The sequence below is a fragment of the Anser anser genome (assembly GCF_964211835.1).
Source record: "Anser anser genome assembly, chromosome: 4".
In the NCBI taxonomy this organism is placed as follows: Eukaryota; Metazoa; Chordata; class Aves; order Anseriformes; family Anatidae; genus Anser; species Anser anser.
In genome coordinates, this window is record NC_139724.1 from 11,451,952 (window position 1) to 11,466,035 (window position 14,084).

The window sequence follows — 14,084 nt, forward strand, 5'->3', positions numbered from 1 at the left end:
GGGCCACAAAGGGACACTGGAGGTCCCTCTGCACCAAAGCATGAGCTAACGAGTCCTCCCAAAGGAAGAAAGGTGCTCCAAGCAGAGGCACAGAAATCACAGAATCGTAAGGTTGGAAAAGACCTCTAAGACCACCAGTTCCAACCTTTAACCTTGTACTGCCAAGTCTACCACTAAACCATGTTGCTAAACACCACATCTACATGTCATTTAAATATCTCAGGGATGGCGTCGCAACAACTTCCCTGGTCAGCCTGTTCTAATGCCACACAACCCTTTCAGTGAAGAAGTGTTTCCTAATATCCTGCCTCAACCTCCCCTGGTGCCACTTGAGGCCATTTCTTCTTGTCCTGTCACTTCGTGCCTGGGAGAAGAGACCGACCCCCCACCTCCCTACAACCTCCTTTGAGGTAGCTATAAAGAGCGATAAGGCCTCCCCTGAGCCTCTTTTGGCTAAATAAGCCCAGTTCCCTCAGCCTCTTCTCACAGGACTTGCTCTCTAGACCCTTCACCAGCTTCATGGTCCTTCTTTGGACATGCTCCAGCACCTCAATGTCTTTCTTGTAGTGAGGGGCCCAAAGCCGAGCACAGAGTGAGGTGCAACCAAGAGCCAGAGCCAAGTACAGGGGGACAGTCACTCCCTGGGCCTGCTGGCAACACTGCTTCTGATACAAACCAAGAAGCTGTTGGTCTTCTTGGCCATCTGCACATATTAGCCACCACACTGTCAATTCCCAAGAGACACAAAGCACTGAAACATGCTTGGGTTTGGCCTACGCCTACCGAGCTGCACTCAACGCAGACCCATCTCCCACAGCAGGCCCTGCAGCCACTCCAACCCCAGAGGACCCCAGCTGGGCCCGCAATCTGCTCCTGCCTGTGCCACCAAAGCCCCTGAGCACCCCACCTGTGCTGCGGGCAATGCCACAGCTGCCCCACAGCCCATATGAACAGCATCGAAGGACGAGCATGGGTCCAGGGGGCCCAGGCAACACCCCTGCACTGGCACAGCACCTCCTCACTGAGTATTTTGGAGCACAGCGCCTGCCCCCAGGGCTCCGACCCAGGCCCCAGTGCTGAGGCAGACCCAGAGCGGGGGGATGGCAGTGGGAGTGGTCGGCTGAGAAATTCGGCTCCCCAGGCCCTGCCTCCCTCCCAGGACCTTCCCCTCTTGCTGGGTGCCCCACGAAGGCCTTGTGACATCACAGGGCCATCGGTGACAGCACCGTGCGGCTGCTGGCACCATCACCCACTCAGCGTGCAGACAGCGGTGCTGCTGGTGACAGCCAGAGATCGAGCCCAGAGAAGGAGCAGCAAAATGCTCAGCCCGGGGCTCTCCCTTGTCTTCCTGCTCTGCGTGGCCTCTCTGCTCCCTGGCAGCCTTGGCTGTTCCAGCCGGCCCTCCTGGGCCACGCTTATGTGGGACGTGGCTCCTGAGGACCTGGAGCACCAGGGCATTGGTACAGAGAGCCAGTGCTCCTACCTGCCCTACCTGCTGGGCCAGCTGTGGTCCTCCCTGGCTGTGCTGGATGCAACTTTTCGGTCCGTGGAGGTGCCCTATGGGAGCAGCACAGCCCTGTGCCTGCTCGGCGGGGTTTTCCTTTGGAGGATTTACTTATGGAGGAACGCCAGGAGATGCCAGAGAGAGGTGAGTGACGGAGGTCAGGCAGGCCAAACAGTGCCAGGTTGCTGGGACTGCCAAGGCCTTAAACTTTGGGTCAGTAACGGGTAGGACAAGGAGTAATAGCCCACGTGGTCATGAAGGACTCAGGAGGACCCTAAGGTGCCCTGGGTCTTCCCTGGACCTCTTCCCACCCCTGGGAGGCAGAGGTGGGTCTCATCTTCAGAAGAAGAAACAGGGACAGGTTGATGCCTGAGGGAGAAAAATATGGGGCCTGCCTGAGGCTTTCTTTGCACATCGTGCTGCCTGGTGCAGCCCAGCAGGACCCAAAGCTCTCAAGAAGAGGCCAAGCCCAGGTGCAGATGTCTCTAGCCCCCCCAAGGCCCATGTCCCTTTCATCATGCCCCCCTTGGCCTCTTGTTTCCAGGAGGTGAGCAAGACGCCCTCAGCTTCCTCAGGGACGTGCTGCCACTGTGGCTACTCCTACGACAGCTATGAGGTGCTATGCCGGATGGAAGGAAACATCGTCCTGATGCAGAAGCACCTAAGAAAGCTGCTCCTCCACCACCCAAAAGCTGGGAGGACCCAGAGAGCCAAAAAGAAGAGAAAGGTGGAAGACATGGAAGAGGAGGAGAGCATTTTCTCCATCTCCCTGGAGAGCCACAGCTCCCAAGAGGCTCTGGGAGGGAATCGGGGGGGACTGCTCCCCAGTGAATAAAGTGTGTGAAACAAAACAATGGAGGTTGCGTGTATTGTCTGCATCCATCCCTGGTACGCGTGTCCCCTGAGAAAGTGGGAGAGGAGAAGGAAAGAGAAAAAGAACAAGAGAGGTAATCTGGAGAGCCATCACTCACCGCCTTCCAGAAGCAGACCAATGGCCAGCCAGTGCCTGAGCAATGGCTACTCTGTAAGGCCAAACCTACAGGTTTTACTTCTGAGTATGACATTCCACGGTGCTCACTTTGGGTCAGCTGTCCCAGCTACGCCCTCCCTCCACCATCAGCTGCCCCCTCCCAAGCCTTCTCGTGGTGCCTGTTTGTCTCAAGTCACATCCAAAACAGCAGCGTGGGGGTTGCGCTGGAGAAAGTCACCTACCTCCCAGACAGGCCCAAGACAATCTCCACTGCCTGCAGCTTGCTCAGGTCCTATGCTACCCAAATGCATCCTCATCAGACACCACCCCTCCTCTCCATCCTTTGCTATTTACACAGGCGTCTTTCGCTTTGTCTGTGGGCCATCTGCATCACAGGGCCCCATCACACGTCCATTCCAATAGCCACGCAGATTGGTTCAGTTCATTTAGTCTGGGGCTTGGGCCGCCTCTTATGGGGATCATTCAGAAAAGGACATGGGGCCTGTTGGCTTGGGTCATTGGCTGCCAAAAACAGCTCAGGTTGGGTTTGCCAGCTGCATTTGCCTGGATCTTTATGAGGCCTGTCCTCCCTTGGCCCAGGTGGCTCCTGCTGTATTGTTTCTTCTGTCATACAATTACAGCCTCCAGCCACAGCCTGTCACTCAGATCATGGATTATCTTATCCCCAGCGTGAAATTCCCTCAAGGTAAACACCACAGTTCCCCATTGTTCTGCAGGAGACACCAGGCGCACCCGAGTCCTTGAACAAAAGCAGTCCCAAAAGTGGGTTTGCCTTCTCCCCACAGAGGAGCAAATGGCACTTGTCTTTCCCAGCCTGTTGCCTGCAACACTGCAGGGACCTCATCTCCTTCCATGATACATAGGAACGTCTTTTGACAAAGAAATAGCAAGCTATGGCCTGTGAGGCCAAGGCATGGGCCACAAAGGGACACTGGAGGTCCCTCTGCACCAAAGCATGAGCTACGAGTCCTCCCAAAGGAAGAAAGGTGCTCCAAGCAGAGGCACAGAAATCACAGAATCGTAAGGTTGGAAAAGACCTCTAAGACCACCAGTTCCAACCTTTAACCTTGTACTGCCAAGTCTACCACTAAACCATGTTGCTAAACACCACATCTACATATCATTTAAATATCTCAGGGATGGCATCGTAACAACTTCCCTGGTCAGCCTGTTCTAATGCCACACAACCCTTTCAGTGAAGAAGTGTTTCCTAATATCCCGCCTCAACCTCCCCTGGTGCCACTTGAGGCCATTTCTTCTTGTCCTGTCACTTCGTGCCTGGGAGAAGAGACCGACCCCCCACCTCCCTACAACCTCCTTTGAGGTAGCTATAAAGAGCGATAAGGCCTCCCCTGAGCCTCTTTTGGCTAAATAAGCCCAGTTCCCTCAGCCTCTTCTCACAGGACTTGCTCTCTAGACCCTTCACCAGCTTCATGGTCCTTCTTTGGACACGCTCCAGCACCTCAATGTCTTTCTTGTAGTGAGGGGCCCAAAGCCGAGCACAGAGTGAGGTGCAACCAAGAGCCAGAGCCAAGTACAGGGGGACAATCACTTCCCTGGGCCTGCTGGCCACACTACTTCTGATACAAGCCAAGAAGCTGTTGGTCTTCCTGGCCATCCGCCCATAGTAGCCAGCGCACTGCTGTCTGATATTCAGCTGGCTACCGATCAACATCCCCAGGTCCTTTTCCGACAGGCAGCTTTCCAGCACTCTTCCCACAGCATTACGTGCTCCCAGCGCAGGACCCGGCACTTGGCCTTGTTGAACCTCGTACACTTGGCCTCGGCCCATCCATCCAGCCTATCCAGATCCCTCTGCAGAGCCTTCCTACGTAGCCTCAAGCAGATCGACATTCCCACAAAATAAAATCCTCTCACCGAGCATGTATAGTTTCCCAAGGGGAAGAAAGGTTCACCAGTGCTTTAGAATGGTATGACCCTATCTGACATCACCACAACGAAAGCTACGTACTGAATAGTGAAGAAAGGTGTGAAGAAGGCAATCACCAGTCCACCACCAAATTTAACCACTGTGCAACACATTAAAGTCACAAGACTTATATTAGGAAACAATGTGCCCCAGCAAGTTACATATTTTGAGTTTATATCAAAAAACGGAGAAGGATAGGGAATGAAAACTTCTTCCATTTAATAAAGAATGATATTTGTGTCATCTCTATGCAATATTGACAAGTATGAGAATGAGTGAATATATTAAAAATATTAAGAAATGTATATAAAATGTTATTTACTGCAGAATAAAGTAAAGTTCCAATTATAAGATTTTAAATTATTTCATTATTATAGTAAGAAATTAAACTTGATAAACAAAAGCAAGGCAAATTGAACTAACACGGCACCTTTAACTTCCCTCTAGGTTTCTGATTCATGGTTCTCCAAAGTAAAAGCACGAAACTGCATGTGAATAACATTATTCCTATAATTAGTCCCACTGGGTTAAGCAAGGCTGCTTTCCCATGTAAAGTTAAACACACATCCAAATGCCTGCGCAGACCAACATAAAACTTTGCCATTTCTTCTTACTAGTTCCATTGCCCAAACACCTCTTTTGTTCCTCTCACCCTGCTATGCATGCCTCTTCATTCACATAAAATGCACCTTTGTCCTCAGCCAAGGTCTCACGTGTTGTAATTAACTGTCTGTCTTTGCCATTCTAAGTATTACTACAAACCAAAGCAGGGATTTAGGAAACCATCCCTTTAAAAACTAACTTTCCATTGCAAACAAGGAAAGATTTCCCCACTCAAAGACAGGGGTGCAGGAACCCAGTTAACAGGAGGAGAGACTGGGAGAGAAGTTCAGAGAGGTAGATACTAATAAGACCAAAGTAGGGTTGGGGTTTGAGACTCCCTGCTCTCTGACCAAGAATAAACTGGGCAGAATCCCATATGAATATGACCCATCAGGTCAGTATGAAACCTATAACATTTTTAGTTTTATTTTTTACACTTATTTTCTTATCATAATTCTATTTCCAAGATGAATACTTTGAGATATATGTTACAGTTGGTTTGAGAGAAAACACTATTAATAAAGACAGTTGTTACAAACAGTAAAGTGGTTACCTCCTCTTCTCTTCAGGCCACAATCTGAAAGTAATCCAATATCATTTCATACCCAGTGGCCAAAAGAGTGACATTTTTTTTCAAATAAAATTGATACACCTGTAATAGATGCACGTACAGGACTTCAAGGCCAACCAATGGATTCTGGAAGTAAAGGTATTTTGAGTTTAGGAAGGTATTTCAAACCAGTAAGAAAGGTTTTAAGATTAGTGGTTTCATACTTCTAGGGTAGCTGGTTGTCTTCAAATCTGAACCCTATGAGCTTCATCTTTTAATACAAATAAGGTGATTTAATCTTAGAAGAAAAAGCATAGAAGAAAAACAGATGTTTTTCAAAGCCGTAGCTACCTGACTGTACTGGAAAAACAAGTACTACAGTGAAAGTCAAATTAACAAATGTCTTTAGCAGATAGAAAAGTTAAAGACAGATATGCTGAATGCCAAAATTAATGACTGTCTTCCTAGTGAAAAAAAAAATATCGATGCCTCACTACCAGAACCACAACGCATGCTCTGGGAAAGTACAGAATACTGGTGCAACTAATTTAGTCTTACACAGTTTGATCACTCATCCAGATATGACCAAGAAATACAAATGAACAGTGGTAGGATTTTTTGCTTGCATTTTATTCTCACAGGACACTTTGAATACTTCAGTGGCTGGATAAGCTAAAATTACCTATGATGTAAGAAAGAAATCTATTAGAAATTTGTCCACATACAAAAAAAAAAACATGCCATTTGTTTCCATTTATGGCACTTCTGCTAACTTTATGAACATCAAAAAAAGTATTCAGCGTTGACTGGTTCAAATCAACAACAGAGAGATCAAACATCTACAGACTACAGAATTTCTAAGGAAATACTTGACAATTATTGTTTGGCTTAAGAAGAATGGAGAAAAAGAAACACGTGGACATCTAACCCACTGTAAATAAAAACTGTAGAAAGAGACCATAACACATTGTACAGAAGATATCAAAGTTTGACATTTGACAAAACTACTACAAAAAGTTCAGTGGTTAAAAGTATTGAATAGAAAGAGATAACTTTTGCCTTTTCTTACAGATTTGGCATTGTTTTCAAGAACTTAAGAATCTAAGCCCCATAAAATTACATGCCTTTCTAACAAAGGGCTATATAAGAAAGTCATAAGAATTTTCCACTGAAGGAAGGTTTATAAACAACATACACATTTCCATAGAAATGAGGCTAAACTGGGAAAAAGGAAGTTAATTAATACATTTCTCAGGAGGATATAAAGGCTAACATAGTATTCACAACAAACAGTACAGGAAAACTAGGCTGGAACAATTTTAACCTTTTTTTTTTTTAATCTATCTTCTTAAGCTGGTCAACTCCTTCCCACAGCAAGGCTTATTCTAGCGGAATTTAATTTAGATTGTATCCTTCAGACTACTCCAGGCCTGAGAATATCCATCAAAAGTTACAGTGGAAATCAGGCCATTTCCCCTGCTTCCCTTATTTTGCGTCCTATTCTGACGTAATTTATACCTGCCTTCCACCTACTCAGCATTCAGTGGTGTTAGAAAGCAAGCAACACCCATCAGCAGAGAAAACTGGAATTAAAACCCAGTACCTAGAATTCCTTTTATTAATGAAATATATAGTACTCAAAAGGTGTAAAGCGGCTGAAGAGACACTGTCATTCAGCACTACCTCCAAGGTGGTACCTTCTCAAAGAGCAGATGCTGTGCCCCTGGGCAGCTCCCCATCAGCTCTGCAGCTGTGGCTGTCTTGGCAGGAACATTATCCTTCAAGACACCTGTGGTCTTCCCCCAGCATCCCTAGGGTGCCTTGTGCAATCTTGAGAAAGTCACCTAGTCATTCTAGCATTAAAGTGACTAATCCTTTCAGGGTTATTGAAAAGATTTAATGCAGTGTCTATGTAAGAGCTCTAAAATTGTCAAGTGGCAAACCCTTTTGAAATACTACGCATGCACAGCAAATAGTGAGGACAAACAGTAACAAACGGAAAATCTGCCTTACGCATGGAGCACAAATTAATTATGAATTATTTTGGTATTATCCCAAATCCTCAAGTGGGAAAGTTCTGTTGCTAATTGTTAGACTGTACATCTGCTGTTTTCTGAGAACATATGGTACAATTTTAATAGGAATTGCTGACTAAGGGAATACAGCACTATTTAGATAAAGCATAACATGAGAAGCACTTGCGCTGTTCATCTTCTTGCACTAACTACACAAAAGTTGCTGTAGCATTGAGTGTCATAGTTTGAGCACATGCTTGCACTGCCACGTTTTGCACTGTTCACTTTGTCCTTGTGTTTTTTCCCCTTCCGAATGTATAGCTATGGCCCTAACTCATTCAACAGACCAAACAGTATAGGAAAATCTTTCTCTCTCTGGGTTAAGTGGCAATAACCGGCTAACCTCTAGAGAAAATAAACAGGTTCAGAATTATCTTTGATTTGATATAAAAAAAATAAAAAATAAACTCTGGGTTACAGCATCAGACTTACAATCTGTGCTGAACGTCTGTACTAAACTCTGCGATCAAAATATGCCCATCAAAAACCTGCATGTGCTAGCATAGTAAGTAATATGAGATGTATGAATACATGTAAATGATTTCACATATCCTTGAACCTCTTACTACTCCCACTAACTCCAGTCCTCTACCACTACCCATTCTTCAGTGTGTAAGACACTCCTATGTTTATATGAGCAGATGAATCATCTAATTTAACACAAAAGCGAGTGCACATATTGTATGCTATGGATTAGTCCTACTGTGTTTCATCTGCTTTTAACATACAAAAAGGATATTCAGCATCTTACTGTTCCTTTTACAACAGCTTCTATTTTTTACATTCTTTGAAATGGATTACAAAATACACGTTTCCCTCTTATTCAGCTTTGACAGATGAGCAGTCTGAATTTGCCAAGCACAGTAGTTCAATGCTCCACAGTTTTTCAATGAGGAAGTCATTAGCAGGTCAAAGTTCAGATGCTGGGGTGACTGCTTGAAATTATTTTAATTCTTATACAAATACTTCATAGGCATGCACATGGCACTTTCACATACCTGCCTATGTTGGATTTGAGGAAACTATGCAAGAAAATATTTGCAATATTCAGGCCAATAGGTTATATTAAATGCTGTGGTCTCTTCTTGATCCACCATGACTCCAACTTTAAGAATCTCCTTTTATATTGAGTACCTGAAGAAAGTTGGAAGCAAATAAGCAGACACACCCATAAAATGGAGAAGGCAGCCAACTACTCAGACTTTAAACTTTGCCCAGGAAGATGGCTTATCATAAAACAAGGAACAAAATGCCCAGGAATTTCAGATGCATAGGAAGTACCAAGGCAAGTGAGGTTTATTAAGAAGGTTACTAAAAACAGAGGTGGAGTCAAACTACTTAAGTATTCCCAAAGCTTTGTAGAAGAGATGGCTAGACAGGCAATTGAGATTGCACTGAAAATTTAACCAGAAGTTATTTAATATAATAAAGCATTATAAATAGCATATTATGCCCCCCCCCAAAAAAAAAAAAAAGCTATTACCTATCTGTGTTTGCTATACATGTAACTCAGTTGCTCTATTCCAGACGAACCAAAGTTATATGGCAACAGCAAATCCTGAGGTGCTAAACCTAGTCCTGATCAGCAATTCATACATCATCTGCAATTTCTTAAGTTGCTGTGAAAGGATAAGATGTTGTTTGAAAGAAGAGATCAGTCTGTGCTTTTATTATTCTCTGCTCTCAAGACTCCTGCTCTGACCTTCCTCAGCTCAGGCCAGTCTATGCTGTGTGAAGTTTTCAAGCTGGGGACAGCAGTAGAAGGCACATACCCGCACAGCTGTTCCTGGTGTGGCCCAGACCCTTGTCCACCTGTTGCAGCATGACTGGGAACCTGCTCCAAAATGTCTCCCCAGCTTCAGACCATTAACATCTAAAAGAACCATCAAAGCTTCTTGAATAAATAGCCGAAGTGACTACTGTAGTCCTCAAGCTCTGAGGGACAGAAACAACAGATGAATTGAATGAATAGCACAAATCTCAATTTCCCTCTGCAACTTCTGAAGTTGAGATTCATTGGGGGCAAGGAAGGGAGAGGAAAGGGGAGACTGAAATAGGGCAGTACAGCGAGTTTCTGGAAAGGCAGTAAATGCAACAGGTGCTGTAAGAAAGCTAAGAGCAATACCTGGAGACACTGAAATTTCAATGCAATGAGGAACGTGTCCAGGTGATAATAACTCAATGTTAGTAGCTCTTACTACTAAGAGAGATGTTCCAGACCCCCAATCATCTTTGTAGCCCTCCTCTGGACTCTCTCCAGGAACTCCATGTCCCTGTTGTACTGGGAAGCCCAGAAATGGACACAGTGCTCCAGATGTGGACTCACCAGGGCTGAATAGACCTAAAGGATCACCACTCAACCTCTCAGCCAAAAAAGGTGACACTGAATGAGAGACGGGAAGACCTGTAGGGTTAGCCAGGAATACTTACTTAAGTCATTCCCACACTTAGGAATAGGCTATACAGGAACACAATACCAAACAGGAAGCATTTAATTAGTCTCCTTCTTTGAGGGAGGGAGAATTACTCGAGAGGAGTAAAATCCCTCTAACAAGCTCCTCTTCTGATGACTTCTCATCATTCCAATTAAAATGCATGGGAAACGCCAACTGGAAAGTGTAACATATTAAGGCTATAATTTACTAATTTGGGCAGTTTAAAGCCAAACTGACCTCTGCTTCCAAGGATAGAGGCATTCCTGTTATGGGGAAGGAAGAAATATTCATTGTGCTGACAAACATGTAAGTATAACAGGCCAGATGCAGTGAGGACACAACGGTACGAATAGCTACAACACCCCGAAGAAATGATGGCCACAGCTGTGCCACAGGAAGGTAACATGGACATCAACTGAAATGACAGCATCAGCCCGGAAGGATTCAGCACAATGGTCCTATGAAATTTCAGCCATGAACACAGCACACAATTCACAAGCGGAGCCACTTGAGGCACAAGAAGATATGTAATAATGCAGTGTGCAACTCAGGCCACTTTATGCAAAGACAGATTAATTAATACCAATTATACCTTGCTTGCCCATCTACCCAAATCATACACGGCAAAACATGCTATTATATCACTTCCATTTCCAAATCAGGAGAAGCTTTGTTTGTGTTCACACTTCACAAGTTCAACCACACTGAACTCTATCTGAAACACAGATATTAATTATCCAATAGTTCGTTGTGTTTTTTTATTTTATTTATTACATAAAAGACAATATAATACACCAACATCCTTTGACATCCCCCACAGTAGCACTTGTTATTGCAGTAGTGGCTATGACTGCCAGCATACTCAGGATTGAGTCAGAGACCTCAAGAACAAGAAGAATTAAAGAATTTTTATGGCAAAACCTTTGGCTGAAGTCTGCACTGGTGAGGCCAGGCAGAAACGCAGAAACCAAGAACCCACTGTCCACATACACTCACTAGAGGTAATTCCCCATTATCTGCCTCACTCAGAGGCCACTCAGCCCAAAATCTCTCTAACCTGCTTGTACCAAATATTCTAGACACAACTTGGACCAACATTAGCGATTGGATATATTCCATAGCAAGGGGTAGGCTGGCATCCCCCCAAAGAAGGTAAAGAGTCAAAAGCAAAACAGAGAGTAAATGAATCAAAGTTGCCAAGGTTTTGTTTAGACCAGAGATTAGCATCACATTAAGTAACAAGCACTCATGAAAGCCTGTACTATGCTAAAGTCAGAGATGTGACTCTATATGCACGATTTGCCTCACCAAAGAAATTCCCACTGCCAATCCCTGAGTGCTGAAAATAAGACTCATTTGCTCTTTAAACCAGTGATCTGAGCACCGCAGTAAGCAACGGGAAGAAAGTGCAGGCCAAAAAGATGAAAAGCCTAATTCCAGGCAGGAAGCATGGAAAGGAGAAAGAGGTAAGAATAAAGGTGCAGAGGGGCGGATTGAAAAGATGAGATCCGAGAAGGAACATATAATTATCCTTATTACCTGAAGATTAATCATTTTTGCTATTTTTCTTCCAGTTTTATTTCAGCCTTCTCCTCTATCATAGATAAGCAAAAGAAAATAAGCAACTCAGAACAGAATGCATTGAAAAATAATCTGAAATCTGAATCCATTAGGTTCAAAGATGAAGATGTGACAGCCAAACTGGTTTCATAAGTTAAGAGCCTTCCCAGACTGATGGATCACCACTGACATCTCACCATGAGCACTTTAAAACAACTGAAATATGTTAGCTAATGCTAAAATTTTTGAAAGAAATTGAAAAGACCTATCCTTGCATTTTTCTTGCTATGATCTGAATTTTGACACGCCACATTGCCACCATTAAGTGGCAAAAGTAGTAGGTTTCTTTAACATCTTTGTTTAACGCTGATTTTATTAGTAAGATTTACATAGTACCCACAACCCCCCAACAGCCATTGATACCCGACAAACATAGGAAGAGTACAAAAACTGTACAGCAGTTGACAGTATGCGGTTTTATGGCATGGCAGAGCTTTTACCTACATATCTCTATCTGAACTGTAATTTTGGTGATATCAGTATCAAAGCTCTAGAAATGACTGACTGCTATCAAATGGAACAGTGCAGGTGCACACCCTCCCTAGCACCTAAAAATCAATACCGTTATTTAGTTAAGTAACAATGAACTGCATGCTGTGCTCCTAGGCTAGACTCTCAGGGTAAATGTGGCTTTCCTACTGTTTTTTGCAACAGCATAAAAATGTTTGCAAGACAAAGGCAGCTTACTGATGCCTCAGATGTCATTCTTCAGAGGGTGTTTCAATGACTTCACCAGTAGGACCAGCTGTCTATGGGAATGCAAGCCTAAGGCTCCCAGCCTCAAATCTCTATTAAGCATTTTTTAATCACTCCCCACTCAAAATGAATATTAACAGGAAATGATGTCCAGTAGCATCAAAAACAGATTCATTTTTACAACAAAATAAAAAAGAGTTTGTATTATTACAGCAATATTTATGAAACCACCTCAAAAAAAAAAAAAACACCACTTGCTCCCTCCACCTCTAAGATAGTCAAAGAAAGAGAACTGTTTCAGTTAGTTCTTGACTTCTTGGTATTAGGAAAAAAAAAACATATATAAAATTTTGCTCATTCCTTAAAAATGATGTAATGCTAACTAAATCCGTATAACTAATAAATAACAAATGAAACTGATTTTTGGAATATTTGTGACGCCTTTTTTTTTCTCCACTTAAAAATACATCCCTTGAAAAATAAAACCAAAATCTATTTTATACAAGACTATTTATCCAAAGAGGTCTCGTAATGTCACAAATCAATGCTCAAAGCACAGTGTATGTCTCAGTAGCACTGAAGTGATCAATACAGTCGGCTGAACAGCCATCAGAAAAGCCATTATAAAAAGATTAGCTCCTGGAAGACACATACAAACACTATTCTGACTGTTACCTCAGATGGTCTCTTCACTACACAAAACGATTCTAAACAATCTGTTTTTTCATCCCATATTTGAAATATGTTTTAAAAATCCTAGACAAATGCAGAAGACATTTGCTTGTTTCGGCGATCTTTTATTCTTCCTGCTCCAAAAGTCTTGTTGCGGATGACACTGATATTTAAAGATCAATTATATAAATTCTTGGATAGACAGTGACAAGAAAGGTTTCATCCCTAACCCAAAATGAAGTATTTTTAGTAACAATGAAATACAAAAGGTAGCAATCACATCTAATTATTCACGTGGGCTTTTACATGCTAGAAAATCCAAACCCAATAAACACTCATCTAAAATGACTGGTTTGGCATTATTGGGTATTGTACTGGCAAAGTGTTCGTGATCTGGCAAAGAAAGGACGAATATCAGGTGGTTGTTAGAGACTGAAAACAGCTGTGGTCTGCCTATGGTCATGAGCGCAACCCAGTGCCCACTTCTGGATGGCAGCATACCTGGGAAAGGATTTTGTTCCCCAGGTGAGCTTTTCAGACACACGATGCCAGTTAAAGGCTCTTGCTCTCATCAAGTCCAATTTCATTAACTATTTTCTACACTCTGAAGTAAGTTAGAAAAATTCTTGCTTTATCACACAGCAGAATGAAAAATGAACACGTTGCAAAATTAGGGTCACTGGTGTATCAGCCTTCTGCAGTGCTATGAAGGCTTCTCCACTATGAATAACTAAAGTACCACTGCTTAAAAGTAGAGTTTATTTTAAAGAGCTTTCTAACAACAACAAAGAAAAAAAGAACAACTACCATTTTTAGTTTTACCTGGCTTATTGTTCCCCAGTTGCCTCGAACAGCACTAGCTTTTACCCAGTCTAAGAAGGAAATGTTTTTTTCTTGCAAAGAAGCAGAGACAACTACAGCTGTGTTAAGACATACTTCCAGCAGCAGGACATCAGCCAAGATGATCGGAAAGTGATGTTAAAGGTATTACCTGACGTTCACTGGGAA

At 43.4% G+C, this 14,084-nt stretch overlaps 2 protein-coding genes across 11 annotated transcripts in view; one reads left to right on the forward strand and one right to left on the reverse strand.

Moving 5' to 3' along the window:
- The window catches only part of CCSER1 (coiled-coil serine rich protein 1), a 735,828-nt gene that overhangs the window by 629,951 nt on the left and 91,793 nt on the right, over nt 1-14,084 (reverse strand). The window lies entirely within an intron of this gene.
- Nucleotides 947-2,339, forward strand: LOC310898298 (uncharacterized protein; the record flags this gene model as incomplete). Its single annotated transcript, XM_083833072.1, has 2 exons — nt 947-1,648; nt 2,049-2,339. The coding sequence occupies 2 exons, from the start codon at nt 947-949 to the stop codon at nt 2,337-2,339; spliced, it is 993 nt and encodes a 330-aa protein (XP_083689198.1).